The 27,645-nt window shown below is 40.1% G+C and overlaps 3 protein-coding genes across 6 annotated transcripts in view; all 3 read left to right on the top strand.

Moving 5' to 3' along the window:
* The first annotated feature begins 711 nt into the window (after positions 1–711).
* On the top strand, positions 712–2,014 carry hes2.1 (hes family bHLH transcription factor 2, tandem duplicate 1). Its single transcript, XM_034208850.1, has 3 exons — positions 712–862; positions 970–1,153; positions 1,262–2,014. The coding sequence occupies exons 1-3, from the start codon at positions 767–769 to the stop codon at positions 1,609–1,611; spliced, it is 630 nt and encodes a 209-aa protein (XP_034064741.1). The 5' UTR covers positions 712–766; the 3' UTR covers positions 1,612–2,014.
* A 14,623-nt stretch (positions 2,015–16,637) lies between these two features.
* LOC117541806 (transcription factor HES-2-like) lies at positions 16,638–17,621 on the top strand. The gene is made up of 4 exons (XM_034209010.1): positions 16,638–16,770; positions 16,876–16,971; positions 17,094–17,181; positions 17,290–17,621. The coding sequence occupies exons 1-4, from the start codon at positions 16,681–16,683 to the stop codon at positions 17,619–17,621; spliced, it is 606 nt and encodes a 201-aa protein (XP_034064901.1). The 5' UTR covers positions 16,638–16,680.
* A 1,088-nt stretch (positions 17,622–18,709) lies between these two features.
* acot7 (acyl-CoA thioesterase 7) overlaps positions 18,710–27,645 on the top strand; it is a 57,923-nt gene continuing 48,987 nt past the window's right edge. For 2 of the 4 annotated variants that reach the window (XM_034209006.1, XM_034209005.1), the window contains exons 1-3: positions 21,967–22,142; positions 23,671–23,788; positions 25,345–25,501. In XM_034209006.1, coding sequence (XP_034064897.1) covers positions 22,018–22,142; positions 23,671–23,788; positions 25,345–25,501 — 400 coding nt within the window. In that variant the 5' untranslated portion in view covers positions 21,967–22,017. Of the gene's footprint in view, positions 19,008–21,966; positions 22,143–23,670; positions 23,789–25,344; positions 25,502–27,645 lie in introns of those variants that run through there. The other 2 variants (XM_034209008.1, XM_034209009.1) reach the window with 2 other exon arrangements.

The following is a 27,645-nucleotide window of genomic DNA, read 5'->3' as shown; positions in this document are numbered from 1 at the left end:
ACAAGCTGCTGATGGTCCACAAGCAGATGTTAATCCATACATAGCGTGGCTTGGGTATCTGGTTTATTAATTGTAGGAATAGATTAGGCTTGTCACCTCAGAACCACTCGTCTGGTTGTTATTGTGGCTGGTTGGCAAATCATCCATAAGCATATAAAGTGACTAAATCTATGTCTTCTCTATCATTATATTACTTTTGAATTGTTCATTTATAGCAGTTCAACTTGGTACAAAAACGATATATCTCATTAAACTTAAAAGTTCTTTAACCACATTTGCCGCTCAAATGTGTTACACGTTCGATACAAAATTATAAAAACAACCTAATAAACAGAAATATTGTCAATTTAAAAACAATACCAGACAAGTAAATCACATTATTTGCTGTATTATTTGTTACAAAAAGCTTTCCGATACGACCTCTATCGGAAAAACGGCGTCGTCATATTGCTTGCATGCGTAATTGGATCTTGGAAAAACGTTAAAGCTTTACATTTTGAACGCAATATAGCGCAACATCATCACGAAGCTTCGCATACCAGCGGTGATCGCAGGGTCCCAACGGGGCCAGATGGTCCAGATAGGTCCCCAAGGCATCGCCCCCCTCATGTCAGACCCCCAGCAGGATGGCTTGTGTTCCCTCCCCTCTGACGCGCCGGAGCCATATAAATAGGAGGCTCTCCAGCTCGGAGGCACACTTCAGCTCAGCAGCTCCAAGAGCAACTGTCTCCCCTCAATAAGCAAAGCAACAAGCAACAACAAAAAAATGAGTCCCAGCATCACTACCGACTCCGAGGCCGACCAGCCCCTCCCTGCCAGGTCCACCGTGGCCCAGAGAAAACAAGCCAACGAACTGAGAAAGGTAAGAGAAGGACAGAAACTGTATAGGTCGTTTTGTTACTGGAAATGTTTTCTCATCTGACTCGTAAATGTGCAGCTGAATTAACGATTTTTCCTCATTTCTTCCAGACTCTCAAGCCCTTGTTGGAAAAGAAAAGGCGTGCTCGTATCAACGACAGTCTGAGTCATTTGAAAAGTCTCATCCTTCCTCTGGTTGGCAAAGACAACGCTCGCTACTCCAAGTTGGAGAAAGCTGATATTTTGGAAATGACCGTCCGCTTCCTCAGAGACCTTCCTTCCACTCCTGTCAAAGGTACGCATCTTCCCTTGAACCATGATATGCTTTGCACGAACTATAATTTTTGAGATTATATTCTGCACATGAAATTCAAGTCACTAATCAACTGTCTTCTCCCTCCAGATTCCGCAGACAGTTACAGAGAAGGTTTCAAAGCCTGCCTCCAGCGCGTCTCCACTATGCTTCCCAAAACAAGCCTGGATCAAGACGCGTGTCAGCGGGTGAACGAATTCGTTCAGCAGTCCTCCTCCGCCACAGTCACCCCAACCTGCCTGAACTGCTGCGCTCAGAGCTCCAGGACTCTCCCTCAGATGCAACAGAAACTCATGAGCCTCAAATCCAGCTTCAGCTCCAGACTGGAGAGCCAGTCCCGCGGCAGCAGCAGCAGCAGCAGCAGCAGCAGCGCAGTGGCTCCCAGCCGCGCACTGCCCGGCCCACAGGCAGTCAGCGCTGCCATGTGGAGACCTTGGTAGATTAGGCGGACACTCATTACTTGTTATTTATTTTGTGATGTTATTTATGCTATTTGTATTCCAATATAATAAGTCTTAGCAAATAAGAATTGTTGAAGATGCTGTACAATAATATAATTCAGCATTTGGATCATTTTGTTCAATGCTAGAGAGCAGACGAGCACAGATCTTAAAGAAACGGAAGTCTAAGGGCTTTTTAAAATGCAATCCTCTTTGGGGTTTCAAAGATATGGGTTGTAGACAACACTTTTGTAAAACCCCAAGGGTTATTTTGTTTGAGGTTTGCACTATGGACTTAAAAGTATTTTGGTCTGTGCAAAAGAATAGTCTGTAAACACTATGTGTTAAATAGGATTATATAGGCCTATATTTCTTTGACGTTATGAAAAAAAAAATGTTTTACGACACTTCAAATGTTTTGTCATTGACACAAGCTTTTCAATAAATGTACATTTCTCGAATATGGTTGTGATGTTTGATTTTTAATTGTGTGGTGATTTGCGGATGTTGATTGAATCATTAAACCCTGACGTCTCAATAAGAGAAATCTCAGAATATGAAAGGAATGAAAAAGGCGCGCAAACGCATAAAGCCGCAGGTCACCCTGAGCCTATTGAGGCTCAGCAGCTGCTCTATTGTCGCACATGAGAGGCGCCCCTCTAGTTGCCGCCAAATTGGTGGGAAAAAGTTCGACTGGTTGTTTGAGTGGACACACACTGAGATGACTGCAGTTGTGAATTACAATGACAGATTTAACGTCACCAAAAAAAACGTGTTCCTGAGGACTTTTACCATACGATTATTTAAGTAATTGTTTTTAGCCCTGTGATTGTAGCAAGCTTATACTTTTATTATTTGTTTATAACTCGTGATCTGACTATTGTCACATGGTTATTCTCTATATAGGCATACCGTGAATTCACCACATTTACTAAATAATTTCCGGCAACCTACTTCTGTTTTTCATGTTCATTCTGTATAAAGAATACACATGATTGCACAACCTGAAGTTGATGTTTCTCAGTGCAGTTCTATTATGAAAAAAACACTTTTGTTGCAAAAGAAAATGAGCAGTTTCAGTATTATTTGATATACTTTTTAAACTCCTGACTTTGTATAAGATACAATAAAGCATTATGCAGGTAAGCATTTATATGTCTGACATTTTGCCGAATAATACAACACGGTACAAGCATATTATTATTATAATCATCATAATGCCAGATCCTTTTTCCATTGCATGGCTGTGTTGGCTGTGATTAGGGCTCTCCTGTTTTTTTTTTAATCAAAATTTTAAAAAAAAAGTTTTTTGGCCAGAAAGGTTATTTTGGGGGGGATCAAGCCGATAGAGTTTAGAGTTCAAATACAGTAGCCTACTTTAGACATGTGCAGACCCAAAACGTATCAGTTCTGCTTCTTGGTTATAAATGGAAGTACTGGTGATTTATTCTCTGCAGCCAGTACAGTACATTCTATTAGTAATGTTATGTCTCTTGTTAAAATAATAAAAACGGACTATATAGTGCTTCCCATTTCACTTCTAAATGACTTATTCCAATTTGGTTTCTGACTCCTAACAGTTGATTTGAACAATCCCTGAGTTGTTAAGATAACAACTGTCTACCTGAATGCACACAATTAGGTAGAGGCAATTATTTTAATACAATGGCCATCTTGTTTTAAGGCGAGACACGGCAGGCAAAAACATCGTTTTTCAAGTACTGGTCAATTTTGAGATTTTGTGCTATTTTGATTCCATAACATGTTTTCTTTCAGGCTTTTGGAAGGAAAACGTACAAAATACACATTTAAGTGTTTATTTTACTATAGTTTGTCTATTTGCGTCTGTGGATTTCTCCTAAATTCACCAAAAGTTAGCATTCTAACGTAACATAAAGTACCGCGACCGCTGTGTGCACCATGTCATCAGAGATATCGCTGGAAAGCTGTGTCTCTCCTGCACAATCTCATTGGATCCAAATATGGTAATTTCCTTTGTATCAGCAACCAATCGTGAAAGCACAAAGGGGTCTTAAACCAAGAAACGAAATCTCATTGGCTGGTGTCAATTTCTGACAACGTGATTCGTTCAGATGCGTCACGTGGTGTGCTAAAACACTTCCTGGTTAGCTTTCAGCTAGAAATTGAAATCTCAAAATGCCAAAAGAACGGCGAAAAAAACGTTCACAGAGAAGACAACAACAATTGTCACTTGCACGAAGCAAGGTTATAAAAAAAAAATTACCCTGAACATGAAATACCTTCACGGAGTGCGTCGAGGCGCAAGCTGTCATCCAAAGAACAGGAGGGTTTAGCTAGCGCCTCACTGCAATCTTTAAAGGTCGTTTTCTCAAAATGAGTTTTTTCTCCTACTCTGAGTTCGAAATTTCAACTTCAGTAGCACGTACATACACCAAACCTTCCAGTTATATTCCCATCAATATTATGAAGGCTTTTACAGAAGGGTTTGTTCATATATAATTCATAGCCTGAATTATACAACATTGTATACCTAAAAACATGGCGAAAATTGATATTTTAGGGCTGTTGACAGTATTTTCTGATTTATGGAGTGATAAAAAGAGATATCCAATATCCCTTCTGTAAAAGCCTTAGATACTAATATGACTACAAAATGAAACAAGAATTTTTAATCTGGCTATATCCAAAGTTCAGATTTCGATTCCTGAAATGTGTTAAAATATGTGCATATTTAATGAGATAATGGATAATTTGCATATTTAAACATGCTATTTCAGAAAACTTGTAATACAAAAGACAATTGCCTTATTGTAAGTAATTAACTGGAGAAATTTCTAGCTGATACCTTTAAGTTAAAAAAATTACCCTATTCACCTGGGGTGTCTCGCCATGATAAAGTGCATAACCTGTGAGTGCTGTGTCTGTATTGGGGGAAGAGCTCTACGAGCCCTTAAAAGTCTAAAGAACCCCATCTTTAACAGTATCCCTTACATTTTGATAACTTTGGGAAACCAAAGTTTTGCAAGGCCATCTCTGAAGGCATTAGATACAAATGGATTTATGTTGTTAATACACTTTTATCCTTAACTTGTTGCCAAATTTGTATGATCAGTGTTGGAGATTGTGTATAAGGACATAATTTAAAGCGAGTCTGTAAATTCCAATTTAACCTTACGTGATGCAGTTAAATTTGTTTCCATTATATGCTTTAAGTGAGTGTGCTTGCACTGCTTACCATGTCCATACTGCTCTGATTTGTGATACCCAGTAGGAAAAACTCAAAATTATAATTTTGGCAATGTACTAATTTTAATGCAGTTATTTCACAAGACAAATGTTATTCCATCCAGCGCTTAAAATCCCCTTTTAGTAATGGTTGTATAAGGCAGACATTTTTAGTCCAAAGTATGTGATTTGGTTAGGGCAGCACTGAGACATATTACCAGGATGTTTAACATGAGCGCTGGTGTTAAGAAGCGTGACACTGGAAAATGTACCATATTCTCTCAGTGCATAATATCAAAGTCGAGATAGTTTGTCTTGACTGGATAGGTATACTGATATATCATGAGTGTTAAAAGACGAAGTTTGCGGTTCAGTGGCAACAGTTAATAATACAAGCCAGAGGCAAAAATGCTTTTCAGTGCTGCGTGATAGAAAGAACTTGCTGGAGTTGTATTAAATCGTATTCGTGCTGGTTGTCTCAAGAGTAATTTGACCAAGCTGGTGAATTTAAAATCTACATTTAACAACTTCCTTTTCATTGTCTCAAACAAGTGTTGCCGAAACTCATTTTCCTCGTCAAGTGACTGTCAGACTGAACTGTGGTGAACTGACAAAACTAGTGGCTCACATGAGGTAGGAAATGTATATAATACTTATGATATTCTATTGGAAATGGTCATTGATAATGCATAGAACATGCTAAAGCACAGTGCTTTAAAGCATACATTCAAATGTATCTAAGGAAATTACTCACAAAACTGTAAAATAGCAAAGCTTACTCATCCCACAAAATAGCAGGGAATCATGGCCATTAGTGCTGCCTGTTTTGAGAAAACGTATGGAGTGAATTGTATTTGAAAATATTTAGCAATACTTAAAGGTACATCTCAATAAACTAGAATATCAAAATAAAAAAATAAAAAAATGTCAATCACATTGACTCCAAAATTGGGGCGGTGGTGGCGAAGTCGATAGGGACTTGGCTTGGTAACTGGAAGGTCACCAGTTCAAGTCCCGGCAAGACCAAGTGCTACCGAGGTGTCCCTGAGCAAGGCACCATTCCCTACACTGCTCCCCGGGCGCCGTTCAAAATGGCAGCACACTGCTCCTAACACTAGGATGGGTCAAATGCAGAGAAACAATTTCCCCACGGGGATAAATAAAGTATATCAAAAATATTGTGGAAAAGTTGATTGATTTCAGTAATTCTATTTAAAAATTCATATATTATATAGACTAATTTTACACGAAGTGAATTATTTCAACTGTTTATTTATTTTAATCTTGATGATTTCATACAAATCCAAAATTCAATATCTCAGAAAATCTGAATATTGAAAAAAGTTCAATATTGTAGACTCATAGTGTCACTCACAATCAGCGAATTAACTCAAAACACCTGCAAAGGTTTCCTGAGCCTTCAAATGGTCTCTCAATCTGGTTCAGTAGGCTTCACAATCATGGGGAAGACTGCTGACCTGACCGTTGTCCAGAAGACAGTCGTTGACACAGCCTCAAAAGGTCATTGCTAAAGAAGCTGGATGTCCACAGAGTTGTATCCAAGCATATTCATAGAAATATGAGTGGAAGGAAAAAGTGTGGTAGGAAAAGGTGCACAAGCAATAGAGATGACCGCAGACTTGAGAGGATTGTCTAGCAAATGCCATTCAAAAATCTGGGGGAGCTGGGAGCTTCGCAAAGAGTGGACTGAGGCTGGAATCAGTGCATCAAGAGCGACCACGCACAGACGTATCCTGGACATGGGCTACAAGTGTCGCATTCCTCGTGTCAAGCCACTCTGAGGTGACGATGCAGATCAGAGTGTATTAGTGGATGAGTCTGTGTAACGCCGCAAGTTGACCCTAACATACAAAACACAAAGTTTGTTCAGGCAGCAAGGTTAATTAATCTTGGAGAGTGTATTTGTATACGGCATCTGTGTCATTTTCCAGCAGGACTTGGCTCCTGCCCACATTGCCTACCAGAACCTGGGTGAATGACCATGGACCACTTGGCCAGCAAACTCGCCTGACCTGAACTCCATACAATCTATGGGGTATTGTCAAGAGGAAGATGAGAGACACAAGACCCAACAACGCAGACGACAGGAAGGCCGCTATTGAAGCAACCTGGGCTTCCATCACACCACAGCCGTGCCACAGGCTGACCGCCTCCATGCCCCGCCGCATGGATGCAGTAATTCATGCAAAAGGAGGCCCAACCACATACTGAGAGCAGAAACATGAACATTTCTGTATTTAAAATCCATTTTTGTATTGGTCTTATGTAATATTCTAGTTTTCTGAGAAACTGCATTTTGGGTTTTCATTAGCTGTAAACCGTAATTCTCAAGATTAAAACAAATAAACACTTGAAATAATTCACTTTATGTGAAATGAATCTATAGTATGAGTTTCACTTTTTAAATATAAATACTGAAATGAATCAACTTTTCCATGATATTCTAATTTATTGAGATGTACCTGTATTTCAAACAGTATCAACCCTGATTTCCAACATACATATAGTGGAGGAAATAAGTATTTGATCCCTTGCAGATTTTGCAAGTTTGCCAACTTAAAAAGAAATGAACAGTCTAATTGTAAGAAAATCCAGAAATTGACATTATATAAAAGATAAAAATGTATTTGCATTTAACTGTGGGAAATAACTATGTGATCCCTTTGCAACCAACAAGAATTCGGGCTCCAACAGACTGGTCACATAAATCCATTTCCTTTAGAAAAGTAATCCTAATATCAACTTGTTACCTGTATAAAAGACACCTGTCCACAGAATCAATCAATCAGATTCCAACCTCTCCACCATGGGCAAGACTAAAGAGCTGTCTAAGGACCTCAGGGACAAGATTGTATAGACCTGCAGAAGGCTGGGATTAGCTACAAGACCATCAGAAAGCAGCTTGGTGAGAAGGAGACAACTGTTGGAGCGATTATTCGGAAATGGAAGAAAAAGATGAGATGAGATGAGCATCAATCGCCCTCAGTCTGGTGCTCCATACAAGATCTCGCCCCATGGAGTATTGATGATCATGAGAAAGTTGAGGGCTCAGCCTAGAACTACACGGAACTTGTTAATGATCTCAAGGCAGCTGGGACCACATTCACCAAGAAAACTATTGGTAACACACTACACCACAATGGATCAAATCCTGCAGCACCCTCAAAGTCCCCCTCCTCAAGAAGGCACATGTACAGGCCTGCCTGAAGTTTGCCAATGACGATCTGAATGATTCAGAGAAGGCTTGGGAGAAGCTGATAGGTGATGAGACCAAAATGGAGATCTTTGTCATCAACTTGACACGCCGTGTTTGGAGGAAGAGAAATGCTGACTATAACCCCAAGAACACCATCCCCACCATCAAGCACGGAGGTGGAAACATTATGCTTTGGGGGTGTTTCTCTGCTAAGGGGACAGGACAACTTCACATCATCGAAGAGAGGATGTACGGGGCCATGTATACCGTAAGATTTTGGCTGATAGCCTCTTTCCCTCAGCTACGTGAAAATGGGTCATGGATGGGTTTTCCAGGACAACAATGACCCTGAACATACGGCCAAGGCAACACAGGCTAAAGAAGAAGCACATCTAGGTGAGGGAGTGGCCTAACCAGTCTCCGGACCTTAATCCCATATACAATCTGGGAGCTGAAGCTTCAAGATGCCAAGCATCAGCCTCAAAACCTTAAGGATTTGGAGAGGATCTTCAGAGAGGAGTGGACCAACGTCCTTCCTGAGATGTGCACAAACCTGGAGACCAACTACAAGAAGCGTTTGACCTCTGTGCGTCCAACAAGGGTTTCTCCACCAAGTACTAAGACATGTTTTGCAAGGGGATCAAATACTTATTTCCCACCGTTAAATGCTAATAAATGTTTATCTTTTATAAAATTTCATTTTCTGGATTTTCTTTTGGATATTTTTATTCTCACTGTTAAAATAAGCATTACAATTATAGACTGATCATTTATTTGTAAATTGGCAAACTTTATTTAAAACTAAAGCAATAACTAGGATGATTTTTGTTGTTGTGTGTAATGGTACGCTGTCAGACATTAATACAGACCAATGCGGAGTTCCACAGGGCAGCTAGGACCTCCCCAAAGGATTCAGTATTTTTTGGAAAAACAATCTGTGCAATGCTGTTTAGGCTGATGATTTAACAATGTATGTAACAGCAGAATTTAGTTAAACAAAATGCTTCAAGAAGAGCAAATGTTGGTTTCTGAATTGGTCTCTCAATTCAAGCTTAAAGTGAACAACTCAGTCTGAGAGTTGGCTCGAGGCCAGCTCGAAGTACAGAGCTACAAGGGGTAGCCATTGAGTAGACTTAAGAGGCCAAAGTGTTGGGTGTCAGACTTGAAGGAACATTTTTTATGGTCAACATACATAAAGAGAAGTTTTGAATAAATACATTACATTTATTCAAAACGTGTAATTTAATGAGGATACAGTCACAATATATTCACAAATCTACCTGCAATATAGCTTCCTGTATATTATGGTATTGCTCTGCTGATTTATTTTAGTCTATTCAGACGGCTTACACGCACAGGTTTTGCTCTTTCTCAGCATGAGACAAAGTTTGGCAAACATCTCGCTTATGTGTGGCTTATTGTCCAGGTAAATGTTAACACCAGCACCTCGGATAAAGTATAACTCACTACAGCTTTCCTAAGCACTGTAGTTGGAAGCATCCTGGAGTAGGGAGACAGTCCAAAACCCTAGCAAAGTCTAGAGGAGAACTTGGAGACTGTAACACTGAGGTGCCATTATTTAAATGATGCAGATCAGAGTCTATCAGTGGATGACATATAAAAACAACAAACAAAACAAAAACGTTTGTTCAGTCATCTTGTAGATTGTATTTGCATCTCCATAAAACAGAACAAACAGAAATGGCAGAGAAAAGTGTTTTCTTTACTCATAAAAAAAGCTTGACTTATTTTCAAACTTAAAGCTTACTCTGCTCAATTCCTTTAATTTTTAGTTTTTACTGTTTTATTATTTACACCAGTTGTGTTATAATAAATGTAACATGTCATACTTTGCAGATGACTAAGTTAAAATGTATTGGAAATGGAAAAATGGAAAAGGAGAGACATTAAAGAAATGTTTGCCTTAAATTGGAGGAAAGTGAAACTGTCCCATTATACAGTAACCACTCAAACATGAGACCCACATTGTTCCGTTTTGATTGTCCAAACTGAGGTCACAGTGGGGGTTGGGCATGTGTCTGAGCTTTGTGCACGAGACAGACCTGCTATTACCACCGTCTCTATCTAGACTTTACCATGCTGCAGTTATACACTGAAAATGTTGGCACTGGACCAAAGGAAACATCCCGTTTTGCAGGAATGATGTTTATATCTGGTGATAGATTTAAATTATATGCAAAGTTAAACTGAGTGAGCTAAATGTGCACATCAAGTACATACACCATTGTCTACTATATTCTGTGGCTCAGAAGGGACCTTTCCAAAATATTGGATTGCCTCGTCGGTGCTCTCAGCCCTCCCTTCCTCTGACTCGTTCCAACTCCTACCTACAAACTCTGCTGCAGAAACTCTCCTCTCTACTCTCTCATCCTCTCTGGACTCTCTCTGTCCTCTCATATCTCGGCAGGCTCGTCAGTCCCCTCCTGCTCCCTGGCTAAATGACGCACTGCGTGCTAATAGAACCGTCCTTCGGGCAGCAGAGCGTAAACGGTGGAAATCCAAACACCATGACGACCTCCTAACCTATCAGGCTCTCCTCTCCTCTTTCTCTGCTTCGATCTCTCAGGCAAAAAGCACTTTCTTTCAAGATAAGATCCAACCTTCCTATTCCAATCCCAAAAAACTATTTTCCATCTTCTAATCCCTCCTGGACCCCCCCAAAGCCCCTCCCCCCTCCTTCCTTCTGTCAAGCGACTTTGTTAACCACTTTGAAGAAAAGGTTGATGATATTCGCTCTTCTTTTTCTGACTCACCTATACTCACCGCTGGGTCACCAGACCCTCCTTTCACCCACACACTGACCTCCTTTTCCCCTCTCTCTCCAAGTGAGGTTCTTACCCTCATTACCTCTGCCCGTCCCTACCACCTGTCCTCTGGACCCTATCCCTTCAAACCTCTTCAGACTATCGCTCCTGATATTCTACCGTTTCTCTACCCATTTCATCAACACTTCTCTAACTTCTGGTCACTTTCCAAACAGTCTCAAGGAGGCAAGAGTAAACCCTCTCCTAAAGAAACCCACTCTCAACCCGTCTGATGTTATAAACTACAGGCCTGTCTCTCTCCTCCCGTTCCTGTCTAAAACACTTGAACGAGCTGTCTTTAAACAACTCTCCTGTTATCTCCATCAGAACAACCTTCTGGATCCGCACCAGTCTGGTTTCAAGGCAGGTCACTCCACAGAAACTGCCCTCCTTGCTGTCACTGAGGAACTGCACACTGCTAAAGCAGCCTCCTTCTCCTCTGTGATCATCCTTTTGGACCTGTCTGCTGCATTCGACACGGTGAATCATCAGATCCTCCTTCGCACTCTCCAAGAACTTGGAGTTTCAGGCTCTGCACTTTCCCTCATCACCTCATACCTCAAAGACCGCACCTACAGGGTTACTTGGAGAGGGTCGGAGTCCGACCCTTGTCAATTAACTACAGGGGTCCCTCAGGGCTCTGTTCTTGGTCCCCTCCTCTTCTTCTTGTACACAAACTCGCTCGGATCAGTCATTAGCCTGCATGGTTTTTCATACCACTGCTACGCTGACGACACCCAATTAATTCTGTCCTTTCCCCGCTCAGAGACCCAGGTCGTCGCACGCATCTCTGCTTGTCTAGCTGACATCTCTCAGTGGATGTCTGCTCATCACCTCAAGCTCAACCTTGACAAGACTGAACTGCTTTTCCTTCCGGGAAAAGATTGTCCCACTCTTGACCTAACAATCAACATCGGCACCTCTATTGTTTCCCCGACTCAGACTGCAAGGAATCTGGGTGTGATCCTAGATAACAACCTGTCCTTCACTGCAAACATAGCTGCTACAACCCGCTGCTGCAGATACACGCTTTACAACATGAGGAGGATACGTCCCCAGCTGACCCAGAAAGCGACGCAGGTTCTGGTCCAGGCTCTCGTCACCTCACGCCTAGACTACTGCAACTCCCTCCTGGCTGGTCTACCTGCATGTGCCATCCGACCTCTGCAGCTCATCCAGAATGCAGCGGCTCGTCTGGTCTTCAACCTTCCTAAATTTTCCCACACCACGCCGCTCCTCCGCTCCCTTCACTGGCTTCCAGTAACTGCTAGAATCCACTTCAAGACAATGGTACTTGCGTACCATGCTGCGAATGGATCTGGCCCTTCCTACATCCAGGACATGGTTAAACTGTACACCCCAGCACGTGCACTCCGCTCTGCATCAACCAAACGGCTCGCGGCACCCTCACTGCAAAGGGGACCCAAGTTCCCATCAGCAAAAACACGTGGGTTTGCTATCCTGGCTCCAAGATGGTGGAATGAGCTCCCCATTGACATCAGGACAGCAGATAGCTTACACACCTTCCGGCGCAGACTGAAAACTCATCTCTTTCGACTCCACTTCGAGCAATATAATTATTAACAAAGCACTTATATACTAATAAAGGACTGGCTTACCTAAAGCCAGTTGAGTAGCACTTGAAATGTTTTGGCTCTATGAAACCTGATGTACTTATATGATTCTGTTTTCTTCAAGTTTGTATTTTGTTGGTCGAACGCACTTATTGTAAGTCGCTTTAGATAAAAGCGTCAGCTAAATGCAATGTAATAAAAAAAAACCTTCCTGATGATTAAAGCATTATATTTGGCTTGGCGTGACACTTCCAGGTTTTCCGAAAATCCAGCATCTATTATTAACGCTGGAGGTGTTGGTTTAAAGGATGCATGTATTTAGGAGGCAGGAATTGAATCACTGCTATTGACGTGCATTATGGAAATTGTAGGATCAGTGTTTTTGAAGCTTGCTCAACAAAAGGACAGTTTGCCACTGCTGCTTTCATTTTGACCATTCTGTTTATGGTCTGTAAGAGCAAGACGTGGAAGCAAAAAGATAATGCATGCACACTTAGGTCATGCCACAAAAGTAAATTACTAACTACATTTGATCCTACTTGGATCTTCTGTAAAAATGTTTGAAAAGTGTAAACCAATTATATTTCTTCATCCTGCTCACAAACAAACAAGCTCTATGATGAGTTTGGTTCATTGCCACACACACAATTACGGTTCAAACAATATATAGAACATTTAAATACATTTTAAATGAATTATTCATTTATATAATTATTTCTACTTTATTTAGTTTATTAAATTGTTTATTGTTTATGGTATGCATGATGTATTAATATGGAGGACGTTTTTAAAACATTGTGATCTGAAGATTCAAGAAGGAACAAAGTCAATAATAAATGTGATATAACTTTACATTCATTAATACATTTATATTTGTATTCTCACAATGTAGATGTGCAAGGCTTAATCTTTGCAGTCCTTTAATTGGTAAAGATTTTCAATATGATGGGTAACTTTACAGCACACTGAAGAGAATGAGTTCCCATTTAAATGTATATACAGTCCCCATTGCTCGGTTGGTCAAGTTGTAAACATTTGTATTTGCAAACTCTTTACTCTATTTAAAAAACTGTATTTATTTATTTTACAGATAAGAGGATTGACGACCAGTTCGATGCTCTGCAGTCACAGACTGACGCTGACAATAGAACAACAGTTTGTTTCTAAAAGAACAGTAATTTGTTCAGCAATCGCTGTTGAAAACCTATTTCTATACAGTTTTCTGATACATTTAAATATTCGTTTTGATAAAACCACTAAAATAACAGAATACAGAATAAGAATATGTTTTAAGAGTAGACATCTAAGAGTGACAGAGAGTCTTCCTCATGATAATTAAAATCAAGATTGTTAAAATGGATATAATTCGTTAAGATTTCAGGTGACCTATCATGAAGGATAACTTTGACTTCTCTTGCAAAACAGTCAAATAAAGGGAAGACCATTGCAAAGGATATTCACTTGAAAAACACGTGGCCTCATTAACGTTTCTTAAATAAGTATATTTTATTAATATAATACTCCTACAAGTGCAGACCTGATTGTCTTGACGTATTCACGTCGTGCTCGAGTTGCTTTCATAACATATAAGAAAACGTGTGTTGTTGGATAAACCGTCGTCCATTGTTTGAGACTCATGAGAACAACCTCGAAGCTGGCCGTTTTCTCTCAGTTTACATCACGCTTAAGCAAAAGTTAGGTGGAGTCTGTCTTGCTGTTGCTCCCCCATCCCACAACCCACATGTGATTCTTAATTCCCATGAAGTGTTGGAACATTTTCAGACAAAGGCTCCCTGTTATCCGGCCTGCACAGATGGGTTACTGACGCCGAATTTGCCTGAAAAGACAAAAGAGGACTCTAACCGTAAGAGAAAAACGGAGGAGAAGTGTACCTCCCCCCAACCCCCCCTCCTCTCCCAATCCGTCCATCCCACTGGGGCCGTCAGGGACGCGTGCAGCAAGTGTGCCCCAGGACAACGCTTGGCTTTGTTGAAGCAGAAAATATTGTCTACACGATTATAACCTTCACATTTCGACTGTGTAGACTTTTTAAAATTGTAATTTCAAGTCGCAAAAATATCCTAAATTATGCTGAATATCCGCCAACAATTCCATGTTCATGGTTTCAAACATTCATCAGATCCTACTGCTCTTTTAAAAGGGAAAACATCAAGCTTCATCTAATGCAGGGCGGAGAAACAATGGACAGCATACGAATAAACATATATTTATTAGTATACAATAATATACATTGACTGATTTGTAACAAGTCTCTATGTGAAATCCAAGCCTCTTTGCTCAGGAGTTTGGCTTTACATTCTTGAATTTAGTAATTGTAATTTTGTAATTCTGCTTCTGTTTTGCGAGGTTTCATGTCAGATCAAAGCTTAATGTTCTTATAGATTTTCAATGCAATGTTTGCGGTCCAGTGTAAACTATTTTATATTTTATGTAAAACTCTTCCAACAATAACCTTGTCCTCGGAGTCGTATAATCTGCATTTCCAGAGCAGCATCTCTATCTCCACCAACAGATTGAGTTTTGTGTCTCGTCATCACCATATCATATTGATAAACACGCATTGCAAGAAAGCTTGGACGCTAACATATCCATGAGTCAAGCCGAGGGAGACAATTGCAACAGAGTTTCCAAACAGGGGGGCGAGAGTGCTTTATTTCAGTTGGACAACAACATGGACCCATCAGAAACATGCAGATGGGGCATCCACGCCAAAACTACGTGGAGATCATGTGTCGTGCGTGTAAAGTTGAAAAAAAGCGTGTGTGTGTGTGGCTGAGATATGGATGCAGGCTGCTATGATGCTAGTGTGCTGCAGGAGGAGTGTGTGGGGGGTGGGGTCGATGGACGGATGGATGTGGGGTGGGGTTGGGGATGGAGTTGAAGGCTCGGTAACAGACAGCCATCTGGTCTCCGTGGCGCGTGCGGCGCGCGTGGTTCCCCTGAGTGCAGTGGCATTTGATGGGCTGTCATGTCTCTCCAGTTTTTTATTTAAAATCAGAAAATCTCACAGTTGTAATATAAAGTTTGAATCATACTTCGCCATGCAGGATGGTTGGTTATTAAATAAACCACATCAACAAGGAAACAGTGAAATACTTAAAATGTTTAAGAGTTAAAACCCATAGAAAGCTCGTTTTATATTTCACGGTGGCTATTGTGATTGAGGTGCACGCTATCTCGCTACCCACCCTCTGTTTTCAGCCCCCACCGCTCTACATGAGGCGTCGGTAGCAGCGGGAAACACACTACAGGTAGAGACTCCCCCCGGGCAGAAAATGCATGAAAAACGTCATATGCAAAACTATTGTTGTCAAAATCTAAGAGCAGATGTTGTTTTAAAGTAGCGTGGCTTGGGTATGAGATTGGAATAAGAGTCTGTCTCTATGGACACTTTTTCATACACGCAAGCCTGCCCCCTATGCCAATAAAATATGTATTGCACCCTGTTGTTTAAAGTGTGCATATCTGTTGTTTGTTTTTAAGTATATTTTATGTTAAGGATATATTCTTAAACTTCGGCAAATTACACTCAATAAAATATAGTCGAACCTCAGCTTGTAACACAAATGTGCCTAATTTAGCAGGCAGACACACTCAAGGATTCCAACTGTGAGATTATTGTTCTGAGGATAATAATGTAATTTGTAATGAAGCTTCGTGTGTTACGTTGTGGGATCTCAAAATAAATGAATGCTATATAAGTTATATTTGGCTACCAACAACGTATGAGCACTGCGTAATTACGCACTATATTTATACAAAATGCTATATATTTATGCGTGTTTTACAACCTATCTGTCAATTATTTGTGAAATTATAAACATTATTGTGTACTAAATAATATGATATAAAATGTAAAGTTTGCAGGATTGGTGTTTTGTGAATGAGCATTCGGTGCGTCCAAACATGAGCATCTTTACGCACACATTTCTTTAGCTTGTGGACGCAGAATTTGTTTTATTTTGTCTATGGATCATAAAGCAGACACGCACTGCAGTTGTTATGCGTGGATTAGGGTAGCAGACAGATGGGTATCATGATACATTTGGTAGTTTTGTGGTGTTTCCATCGAACACACGGACAGAAAATGGCTTGGGGGCGTACCCATGACGCACGTAAACCGACGCCATGGCCCTGCATATATACTGCAGCCCTTGACCGTTAGAGACACATCTTCTCCAACTTCTGCTTCTGACACTTCTCTGGCACAAAGAAGAAACTGAAAATGTCTCCAAACATGATTTGCGAAACTCTCCCATCTTTTTCTCCAAGGCTCACTGTGGCCAAAAGAAAAGAGGCTCTCGAGCTCAGAAAGGTAAGCGAAGTCCCTGCAATTTGCTTCATTATCTTAAAAAACATTTCTGATGTTTTACCCTAATTTTGATGAATGTATTCTAATTGTGTTGTGTTTTCTTTCCAGACAATGAAACCTTTGATGGAAAAAAGAAGGCGCGCTCGTATCAACGACAGCCTGAACCATTTGAAAAACCTCATAATTCCCCTCACTGGCATAGATGTAAGTTATTATATTTATTTCAATACATTTAAAAAAACAAAACAAAAAAACATTACACACATGCTTATGTCAAGGCAACGTTTATGCTCATATGTTTAACATTTGCTTTTTTTTCTCTCCAGAAGACTCGCCACTCCAAGCTTGAGAAAGCTGACATCCTGGAAATGACTGTGAGATTCCTCAGCGAAATTCCCCCTGTTAGCACGAAAAGTAAGTCATGGTTCTGTTTGTTTAACGCTTTAATTGATATTTGTTTATACATAGAATGAACTCTTGGCATTTTCGAACAAAGAAACTAACATTTCATTGTCTTTTCAGATACTGCAGACAGTTACAGAGAAGGCTTCAAAGCCTGCCTCCAGCGCGTCTCCACTTTGCTTCCCAAAACAAGCCTGGATCAAGACGCGTGTCAGCGGGTGAACGAATTCGTTCAGCAGTCCTCCTCCGCCACAGTCACCCCAACCTGCCTGAACTGCTGCGCTCATAGCTCCAGGACTCTCCCTCAAATGCAGCAGAAACTCCTGAGCCTCAAATCCAGCTTCAGCTCCAGATTGGAGAGCCAGTCCCGCGGCAGCAGCAGCGCAGTGGCTCCCAGCCGCGTGCATCCCTGCCCACAGGCAGTGAGCGCTTCCATGTGGAGACCTTGGTAGATTTCTGATGGCGGGGTCTCCCTAAAGCCTGTGAAAAGACTGTAAAGTGTTTCATATGTAGGCAGCATGTCAAGAAAGTATCACTTGTAAATATGCACAGTGATTCACCGCCTCGCTTCCGTTGATGAAAAGCCAGAATTCATCGTTTAATCGAATCGGTTGAGTATTATATACTTACGTTTAGCGCGAGTCTTTTGTCCTGTATAAGTTGACAAGTTTAGACAGTCGTATTTTTTTTAAATCTGCATGTATGTATACGGTAAATATTTAGTCCACTTCGCGGACTAAGTGATTAAGGGCCATTAAAACAGCCCTGTAAGACCCAAAGGGTCAGTCTGTAAGAATTTGCACGAAAGACTTCAGAGTACTGAGTCTGTGCAGATGAACCCTGTAGACATATATTATGTCAATGTAAGTATCTCTGTTGGGATTTGTTTTATTTTTGCTATTTAAAGCAAATGTTGTATATATGTTGTTTAAAGAAAAAATAAAACTACAATGTAGTTGTAATATATTGTGTTGGGTTTTCTTCACACTTTATGGTCATTTGCCAGAATTTTCAAGAATATTAGTTTTAAGTATGGAATCTTTACGCACAGCCATAAAGTGATGTCCTTATATGGAAAGCATTATTTAGTTGGCACATTTCAAACACAAGGATACAGGCACCTAATTCACACCAAAAACCAAACAGCAAAACGCACACACGAACTAATTTGTGCTAAGATGCATTGTATTAAAAAGCAACAGAAAACATTTTGTGAGTCTCCTTCCAACAATAAGATCATGGAAACTAAAGCATCTCCAGACTTTAAACTGGACCTTAGCGAAGGGCCATGCTAAACATTTGTCCTTATATGGATCCTCTATCTGTTTAATGAACAAAAGCCCGTGAGGAACATCTGTGAGGCAGACTGAACAGAATAAAAACCGTTAGTCGGTGTGACCTCGGGATGGATGTTGCGGTCACTGCCCCTGCCCTTATTGTAATGCAGTGTGTGCGGTCTCTGCTGCCCTCCTTGGATGGTTGTAGATATCGACATAGTGATGGTGTCTATTTCCGTTTCACAATCCTGTCTTACCCATTAGCTCTTTGGAATGCACAGGCCAATACTTTTAGGCTTAGTGGTTGTCTTTGAATAAACATTATTTGCAAAACAATTTAGCCACACACACGCTCTTTGCGTTTCTGTGAAGTCCAAGTGCTTATCCCCCGGATGAGTCATTTCTCAAAGCCAGCAGACACCGGTGGATCGGAGGAGTCTGCCCCTTCACTTCTCACAGGATCCCGCTGCAACACGAGACCAACAAAGAGCTCACCATCATCATCTTCATCGCCACCAGCATGTCGGTAGTGCAGGCAGCATCCTCTCTTCAATTATGCAGGTAGGACGTTTGATACGACACATACATGTGCAAGCAGCATTCACATGCTAATACCGTGCTGTGTTGAACGACAAATGACGGAAACAGCGCGACTACCGGTGTCCTTCCTTCCCGGCTGATAACCAGATAATCCTCTTCGTGTCCTGTTACATTACTACTGTGTTCTGCCAGTATTCAACCATGTCCTGTTTTGGCTAGTTAATGTGAAATGAAGTGGTGTGTTTTCCGGTTATTTAGCCTGCATGTGGTCCCGCGGCAGAGGTGCAGTCCTTTATGTCGCATGTCGTATGATACATGATGACCTCAACGCGGTTAGCACCGGTAGAACACACGCTTAAACTCCCAAGGACATAATTTCACTGAAAGTATATTGAAAGTTGTATGTAATGGCGTGGGCTTTAATGAGGTTGTTCCTCTAAATAATTTGTATGGTGAGGTGGTAAATTAGGTGTGATTGAGCCTTGAGGATTAATAGATACATAGATAAAAGGCAGAGGAAGCAAACTGGGAGCAATAGAGTCAACTGTGTAATAATGTGGTAATGACTGTTATCAATTAAAATATCTTTGATGTGAATCGCCTTCATTTCCCAGCAGCATGCAGTCTTTGTTGTTCTTGTGATCACCTGTAGGTGGAGCCATATAGCTATATACACTCAGCTTTCTCAAAATAAATCCATGTCAATTCAAGTGAAAACTACTCTTCACTGAAAGTTTTAGTGTTGTAGTAGTATTCAGCATGTCAGAACTAAAGATTTTGATTGGATTAATTAAAAAAATATCACCACAGTTTACCCAATAGCTTTAAATTCTCTCTAACCAGCGGCCTAAAAAAGCTCTAAGTTATAATGCCATTGTATGCCCATTTGTCTTGTATGTTGCACTTATTGAAAGCCTGGTCTATACAGCTATTAGTTCCACATTCTGACAAACTTTGCATTTGAGGAAAGATAACATATATTCCACTCGATTGCAGGAAAAGCTAAAGAGTAATTTCCACTCACAGTCTTTCATCATATTTTGCACTGAATGGTAATAAACCATATATTCCTGTAAGCTAAGGCCTTTTTTGACTTCATGTTACTTCACCTGTTTTGGGTCTTTAAATGACCACAGATGAGATGAGCCACATAGTCAAACCAGTTTGTAAGATGAATCATGAATCAGCAGATGGAGACGTCCTTTCATGTCCGTTTCCTTGGACATGAACTACAGCTGTGTGATGGTCAAAGTGTTCAAACTTTTTTTTTTAAAGAGGGGATGTTATTGTTTCGTTGAACCTCCCACAGAAAAGCATTTCCCCACTTCCTGTGACCTATCCCTTTAGTGTAAACAGTTCAGTGGAAGGTGTGTGTAGTCAAATATAGGCAGTTCGTCAGCTTGTTTGTACAAAGGTTGGTTGATCATTGCAACCATTCCCTTAACTCAAAAGGAAGGGTTTTACTTCTAGCTTCCTTCTGTAACTCCGCAATGCAGTTTATACAAAAAAAATCCTAACTATTTTTACAATTTTGGGCAATCATCAATACCCATTTTATCAGTGTTACAGTCTTTAAATAGCTTTACTGTTACATTGCTCTTTATTTCTCCTACACTCTGCATTGCTGAGTCAAAATTAAAAGCATCTTAACCTCAGACTTTGTGGACCTTTTGCCAGTCAGCCACTTTCTCTGCAACTGCAGCTTTCTCCCAATACATTAATTATGCACCTACAACGTGTCCACAAGTACTGCAGCCTGCTTTGCTTTTAGCCACTGCAAACGGTCCCCTCCTATGCTTTTGGCTGCCTTTAGTTACGTCAAATCTAAACTTCCCTCCACTCAAGCCATAGGTTCACAGATATCCCATGACCAAATGGCCTCATTGCTTAGTTTAGGATTGGGATTGAGTTGTCTTTGTATAATCAGTTGTGGGTGTTTGCCGAATACCTGTCTTACCTGGCAATGTAAGATTGCTAGGGTAAAACACAGTTTGATCCTGTGTGTGTTTCAAAATCACCCCCCACCTCAGTCCCTTCTTTATACTTCGTTGTGCTTTTGCTGATGGGACCTGGGACTGTAATGATGCCAAGACGTGCTTTTCAGAAGCTAATTCATAGTTTATGGCACTTTTTTCCGCAACAGAGGTAAATGTTCGGTGTTTGTTTTTGATTATATTTATGCAGTTGTTTATGGTAGTAGTATAACTTTTTAGTTATTTGTAAGCTCTACTTTACTTCATTCTAAACAATGAGGATTAATGTGAAAATGATTGATGAATTGTTGACCCAGTGCTCCTGTGAGGTTAACATTGGCGTTGTGAAAGGCTTTTTTGTGCTACACTGTATGTAATAGAAGTGATCCATCATCTTGGAAAGGAATGTACAGTACTTGTGAACAGAAATAAGGACATTTTTGTTCTTTCCGTTCCCCTGCTTTAAAGTATTGCTGGTGGCTTTGCCTTTGTCCATGTCAGCTTATTTCTTTATCGTCAGTTAGATATTGATAACACCTATTACTAGTTTTTGTGGATTTTTTTTTAACGGATGTGTTTTGTGGCTTTTAAAGCTGTTTGGGTTGTGATCTTGGTCTATTTCCACTGTTGTTCTAATTCTGGATTTCTAAGCTGTTGTAGAACTCAAATCTTATGTACATTTGTTTTTATGAAAAAGATAAATCAGGCACACGGTTCCTGAAGAATAATGAGAATGAAACAAAGGAAACAACAACTTTGAAAACCTTTAAAGTTTGAATCGCTTGTGTTTCTTGGCCTCTTGACAGATATTTATGAGATATTTGTAAGTCTACCTGTCAGATGTGGCACAGAGACCTAGGTGTGATGATCGTAATAGACTTTTGTCTATCTGGGCATCAGTGGGTGTGTTGAGTTCCTGTTTGACCTGTCGCGATGGCTAAGGCGGAGTTACATCACAGATTACAACAACGTCAGGGCCCAAAAATGTCAGAAGCTGCGAATTTTGAGATCATACAAAAGGGAAGTTGAACAGACAAATAGTCAGTGAGGGAGACAAGATGAGTTGCTTTATACCTCGCAGGCCAGCACATAAGGTGGATAAGAGAGTGACAGCAGCCATTCAGAGTCAGCGAGGCAGGGGAGATGCAAGTTCTCAGCAGGACTCTAAATATGAACTCAGCAGGTAGCTCATCTCTGACACTCACACACATGCACACTCACACACACGCAAACATCCATACAACGTTTTGTCATAACACGTTTATTTAAAATAATTATTAATAATGAATACTACCTTTTTGTTAAACTTTTCATTGTTATTCAGACTCTTAGAGAGATATACACTTAACAGTTTTGAGGTTGTAGCTTGTGCTGCTGTTGATTGGTTTGCAATATATTTGAAAGGGTTTGCTCATAAATGTTAATAATCATAATATTGATAACAATTTAAATATCATTGTATTTGTATTGCCGTATATCATTATAAAACAGCAAGGCCAATAAACGGCTAGTGCCTCTCTAAGTTTTACTCAGTAGTACTTATCCCACTGCTTTAGTGTTACTTATTGTGTAAAATACAACTGTGTATTGTTCCTTCTCTTTTCTTGATACCAGTGAACGCTTTTTTAGTGTTGCGATGTAAAAATTCCCCTCCGTCAACTGTAACTCTGACTGTTTTTTGAGGAAGTTTTGCAAAGAAGTCTGCCATACTCGTTCATATACGGTATACAAGAACCTTAAATAATTCAAGTTGGCAGGAGTAGTGATTTTTCTATCGTTAATTATTTCCTTAAACCAAATGTAAAAAACAAGTCCATTGCTCAATGCACTCTTTTAAAAGGAAAACAGCCATCTTCCTGTTTAATAAGGCTGTGTCAAAATGTGGATTTTCTTGCTTTGTTCTGTTGGCCGTATCCTGTAAAGAATCTGTGAATGTGAATGTAAACCGATGAAGTTGCAACTGGTAAAACTAGTTTAACCCTTACTGTGAATGGGAAACAGCTGATGTACATGACCTCATGCTGCACTGCCAGTGGTAATGACACTGTTTGTTGTCATCTGATAGACATGCAGAGTACAGGCTGGAGTCAAAATAGGTAGAAAATGCTTCAACAATAGAGGTCTTTCCAACTCATGCGTGACTATCACCGTAGATATGTTCCTAGATATTTCTCCTGGCCTTTTGCAACAAATATCATCTGTTTATTAAATTATGTCTTTTCATAGAATGTTTCAACAAGTGGTGGATCTTATTATGCTATTTATACTCTTACCTCACTTCATTTTGTAGGCAAATGTTGAACTTTTCACTGCATAACATTTGTTTTACAGAATTAGTCACTAGCTATGTGCAAGATTAAGTTCACTTTATGAAATATCAATACGCTTATACATTATGATGTATTATTATAGGATAAGATACTCGTCGGTATATCAAATAGTAAAAAGAACACAAATACCAGCTGCAACACTCAAGTGAGGACCGTGTTAATGCACCACATTTTATAATACGTTAATGTATATGGTGTAAATGATTCATAAATGTGCCATACTACATGACGATTACTTTCATTTCTGGTACACATTTGTGGACTAATAGTGCTTTTTTTCAGAAGATATTCCAATAACTCTTATAACAAGGTGCTCAGTCACATGTAGAAATCCTACCATCCCATCCACAGTCATGCTAACTAAACGTCTCTTCACTGCAGGATCATGCGGCCAGATGACGCCAACATTGTGGGCAACGTCCACGGCGGCACCATCCTCAAGATGATCGAGGAAGCAGGATGCATTGTGGGCACGCGACACTGCAACACACAGGACGGGGTAAGAGACAACAGCAGAGCATACCCTAAACCAGGGGTGTGTCCAAACTTTTTTTACCGAGGGCCACATACAGAAACATATACGAAGGGCTCGGCCACTCCCTAGAGGTATTTTGCCTCATAAGTTCTGTTATAAGTTGGAAAAGTCAATCCAATGTAGGTAAATTATTCTTGATACTTGTAAATGCTTTAAGAAAAAACGTCAAAGCTCTCCATAGGGTTTCATTTATTTTGTTAGCAGCTCATTCCTTAAAACAGAAGCTTCAGATTGCTTATAATAAGAGGACATATGAAGGGTATATTTCAAGGTTGTTATGGAAATAAGTTATTGGGCTTTTTTCTCATCAACTTAGATTTGTTAGAACATGTTTCCAACTTTAATTGACTGAATTTATTCGAAATTGTGGCCTATTAACACATGAATACTGTGTAATATATTTGAACATATATATTTAAGAAGTACAATATAAGACAAGCAGAAGTTTATTATACTTAAGTCATTATACTTTTTAAATTTGCTGAGTGAGGGCCGATTCAAAATGGTCCGCAGGCCGCATTTGGCCCCTGGGCTGTAGTTTGTACACCCATGCCCTAAACTGTTATATTGTGTTGTAAACAAAAGTGTATTGTTTATGTCCAGTTTTTTTCTAACACTTGAGTAAACCGTAACATGACAGACTCAAGAAATAAATGAATTATTATCATTACTTACAGCTACCCCTTTTTTGATAAGTACTGAAAGGCAAATTATGAACATGAAACATCTCTGGTTGTTCCTCTCTCCAGCATGTTGTGGGTAGATTGCTTTGATTTAAGGGATTTAGAGCTACAAAGCTAAAGTACAACTGCCTTTGAGAACATTCAATGTTAACTAACTCTTTGTTTGCCTGGCATCTTTTATTCCCAAACTGCATGGCTGCATTAGTTTTTGTTTCTTCAGTTTTAGGTAACCCAGATTTGTCTTGATTTGACTTTTCACCTGGTGAACTTTAACCAACTTTTGACTTGCATCATCTTGATTGTCATCAAACTCAGAACAATGTGATTATATCCTGCTGATCACTCATGCTACATTGTTAAGATAAGCTGTTAAGACTTCTATCTTCCCTCTTCACAATAACAACATCATGAATGTTCAGAATGTTCAGAATGTTCAGGATTTTAATCTGGTGTCGGCAATTCTTTGATTGTGAAGTATTAAAGATTTCTTGCAGCTCATATAAAGTGCAAATACCTTTTGAGACTGTATCAGTTTTTAACAGTATCTCCATGAAATTACACTTCACATTAAATCAAACCTGTGTAAACCAGAAGGACGTATAATTACAGAAGAAATAGGTCATCATCATCATCATCAGTGGCCGATAAGCTCTCTTTGACCTGACTCTTGTCAAATGGAAATAATAATATTTATATTAGAAAGATATTTGTTTTGCATTCCTCTCCTGTTTCTTCTTCTTTACTGCGACTTAGAACTAGGGCAGTTAGTTCAAATAAGATTTATTTTACAGGTGCTGAGTTTCCTTTATAAGCATATAAGCATGTTCTTCTTTGTAGGACCGTTGTATGGCAGCTCTGGTTCGGGTGGAGAAGACAGAGTTCCTGTTCCCTGTGTTCATTGGCGAGGTGGCCCACGTCACTGCTGAAATCACGTACACCTCGACGCACTCCCTGGAGGTGCAGGTCCAAGTCATGTCTGAGAACATCCTCACAGGTGACATTTGAGTCTTTTACCTCAGGCGCATACCACACAGTAAAGATCAGGCATTCCTTTACCTGTTCGGCAATATGCTTCTTTGACTAATGCACTGAAAGGTGGATTATCAAAGTAATGCCTTTGGTTATAGAAGTATTATTACGAATGCTGGCTATAATCCTAGGAATATAAAGGAGACTGATTTTGCTTGTACCTGCCGCCTCACCTACGCAGCAGTGTTCACCTTTAGCCTCTTTTTCACCCCCATCCCTGCAGAGGAAAAAAAGAATGACAGACATTTAAGAGCATGTGTCTTCCCACGCAGGAAGACAGACACAACACAATCATGCAAACATTTACAAATACTTTCCACATACCTACAATATTTGCAATAGTTACTAGGGCTGCATACCTGGCAAACAGAGTAAAGTCAGGAGACATGGTTGATGCTAGTTCATTCAGCTGTAGTTTAGGGTTTTCTATGTGGGTTTGAACCTGCGTTTTTCAGAGTCAAGTGGTGTGTTAAACACTGTTTCTGTGTTTTCAGAACCTACAGTATTAAATGCACATGGGGTCCAGTCCAAATTGGCTTGTTTTACCTGTAAAAATTACCAAAATGTCCATCAGTATGTCTGGGGTTTAACCAAGGACTGTATCATGTTTAACTTGACCTGCTGCACACTTATTCTGACAAAGATGTTAGGCTTTATAAGGCGCAGATAACTTTAATAATTTTCCAAAGTTAAAATATTTGACCATGTTTAATCTTATGTAGGCAGAATAATTGTAAGAGTCAAACTAATGTACGATACATTTAAAACATATGCTGCAATTAATTTTAACTGAGCATGTAACTAACTATGTGACACACTCAAGATATTCATTAATAGCAACCTTGAATTCTTCAATGCAGCAGCAGGAGTCCAGCACCTGCAGAAATATCATTCACCGAAGAAATGAAATATTTTTTGTTTTAATTTAAGCTTAAATATTTGAAATCTGAATATGGGATAGAAAAGTATTTGTTTAAAAGCTTTAAAGGTCTATAATCATTAATCAAACCCCTTCATTATTCTTTATTTTTGTTATAGTCTAAATTGCCTAAATGCAGTTAATTTCACTTAGCACTGAGTCCAGTAATGTTAGATGTTTAAAAAGAAAGACCTCCATGTGATGTTCTGCTGTTTGACCTGTAGAGGGCAGCACACAAAAAGAAACAGCCCTGAGAAGCATGAAAGATGAAACCCTGGGGGTGTTTCCCTGGGTGTTTCTCAATGTCGAGCAAGGCTGCTCCAGAGCCACTATTTCAAGCATACTACGTCATCGAGTGCCACCGAAGGACTGTTCCAATGTCCAGCATACTTGTAATTCTACCGAGGCCGGCGTACTTCGTAGCAAGAAATTTCGAGGCTGCACATGTGTAGACTCCGCGGTCTTAAAATCCCCACAATGCTTTGCGCACGGACCAATTTCCAAATCTTTGGCGAAAATAGCGCTCCATTTAAGGCGGGGCCTCGCATATGAAGCACACCTGCACACCTGTTAGCCTGTTCCACAATTCTTTGTTTTCTGAGGCTAGGAAGGATTCTTGCCTCGCTTCTGAAGCAAGTGAATCGGAACACATGTCCTACCAAGCAAGCGTCCTCGACATTGAGAAACACCCTCAATGTCGAGGAAGGCTGCTCCAGAGCCACTGGCCGTTTCTCAATCTCGAGGAAACTGGCTTCCAAGCCAATATTTCAAGGAAGCTACGTCATCGAGTGCCGCCGAAGGACTGTTCCAATCTCCAGCATACTTGGAATTTCACCGAGGCCGCGTCCTTGGTTTGGGGGGAATTTCGAGGCTGCACATGGGTAGACTTCGCGTCCTTAAAATCCCCACAATGCTTTACGCACGGACCAATTTCACAAACCCTTGCGTAGAATGGCTGAACCGATGCAGCACACATTTAAATGTAAGTATGTAGTGGCGTAGAACATGTGTTGGTAAATACTTTGTTACATTTGTTTGTTATCATCAAAAATATGTTCCGTGAAAGTAAAGCAAGTTCATAATTAGATAGACATCGTGAGGTATTTATTTTCGGTACAGTTTATGTTGAAACCGTTAGAGAGAGTGGCACACTTGTTAGTGTGTTCCATTCTTCTTCGTTTTCCGAAGCC

The sequence above is a fragment of the Gymnodraco acuticeps genome, unplaced genomic scaffold (genome assembly GCF_902827175.1).
Source record: "Gymnodraco acuticeps unplaced genomic scaffold, fGymAcu1.1, whole genome shotgun sequence".
Lineage (NCBI taxonomy): Eukaryota > Metazoa > Chordata > Actinopteri > Perciformes > Bathydraconidae > Gymnodraco > Gymnodraco acuticeps.
Note: the sequence above shows the minus strand (reverse complement) of the source record. Positions and strands in the feature narration are given on the sequence as shown.

Bases quoted from the DNA above. Each gene is read 5' to 3' on its own strand.
- hes2.1 (XM_034208850.1), top strand. From the start codon at position 767: ATGAGTCCCAGCATCACTACCGACTCCGAGGCCGACCAGCCCCTCCCT. The intron at 863-969 runs GTAAGAGAAGGA...CATTTCTTCCAG, and splicing joins AAGCCAACGAACTGAGAAAG to ACTCTCAAGCCCTTGTTGGA. The intron at 1,154-1,261 runs GTACGCATCTTC...TTCTCCCTCCAG, and splicing joins TCCTTCCACTCCTGTCAAAG to ATTCCGCAGACAGTTACAGA.
- LOC117541806 (XM_034209010.1), top strand. From the start codon at position 16,681: ATGTCTCCAAACATGATTTGCGAAACTCTCCCATCTTTTTCTCCAAGG. The intron at 16,771-16,875 runs GTAAGCGAAGTC...TTTTCTTTCCAG, and splicing joins AGGCTCTCGAGCTCAGAAAG to ACAATGAAACCTTTGATGGA. The intron at 17,182-17,289 runs GTAAGTCATGGT...TTGTCTTTTCAG, and splicing joins TCCCCCTGTTAGCACGAAAA to ATACTGCAGACAGTTACAGA.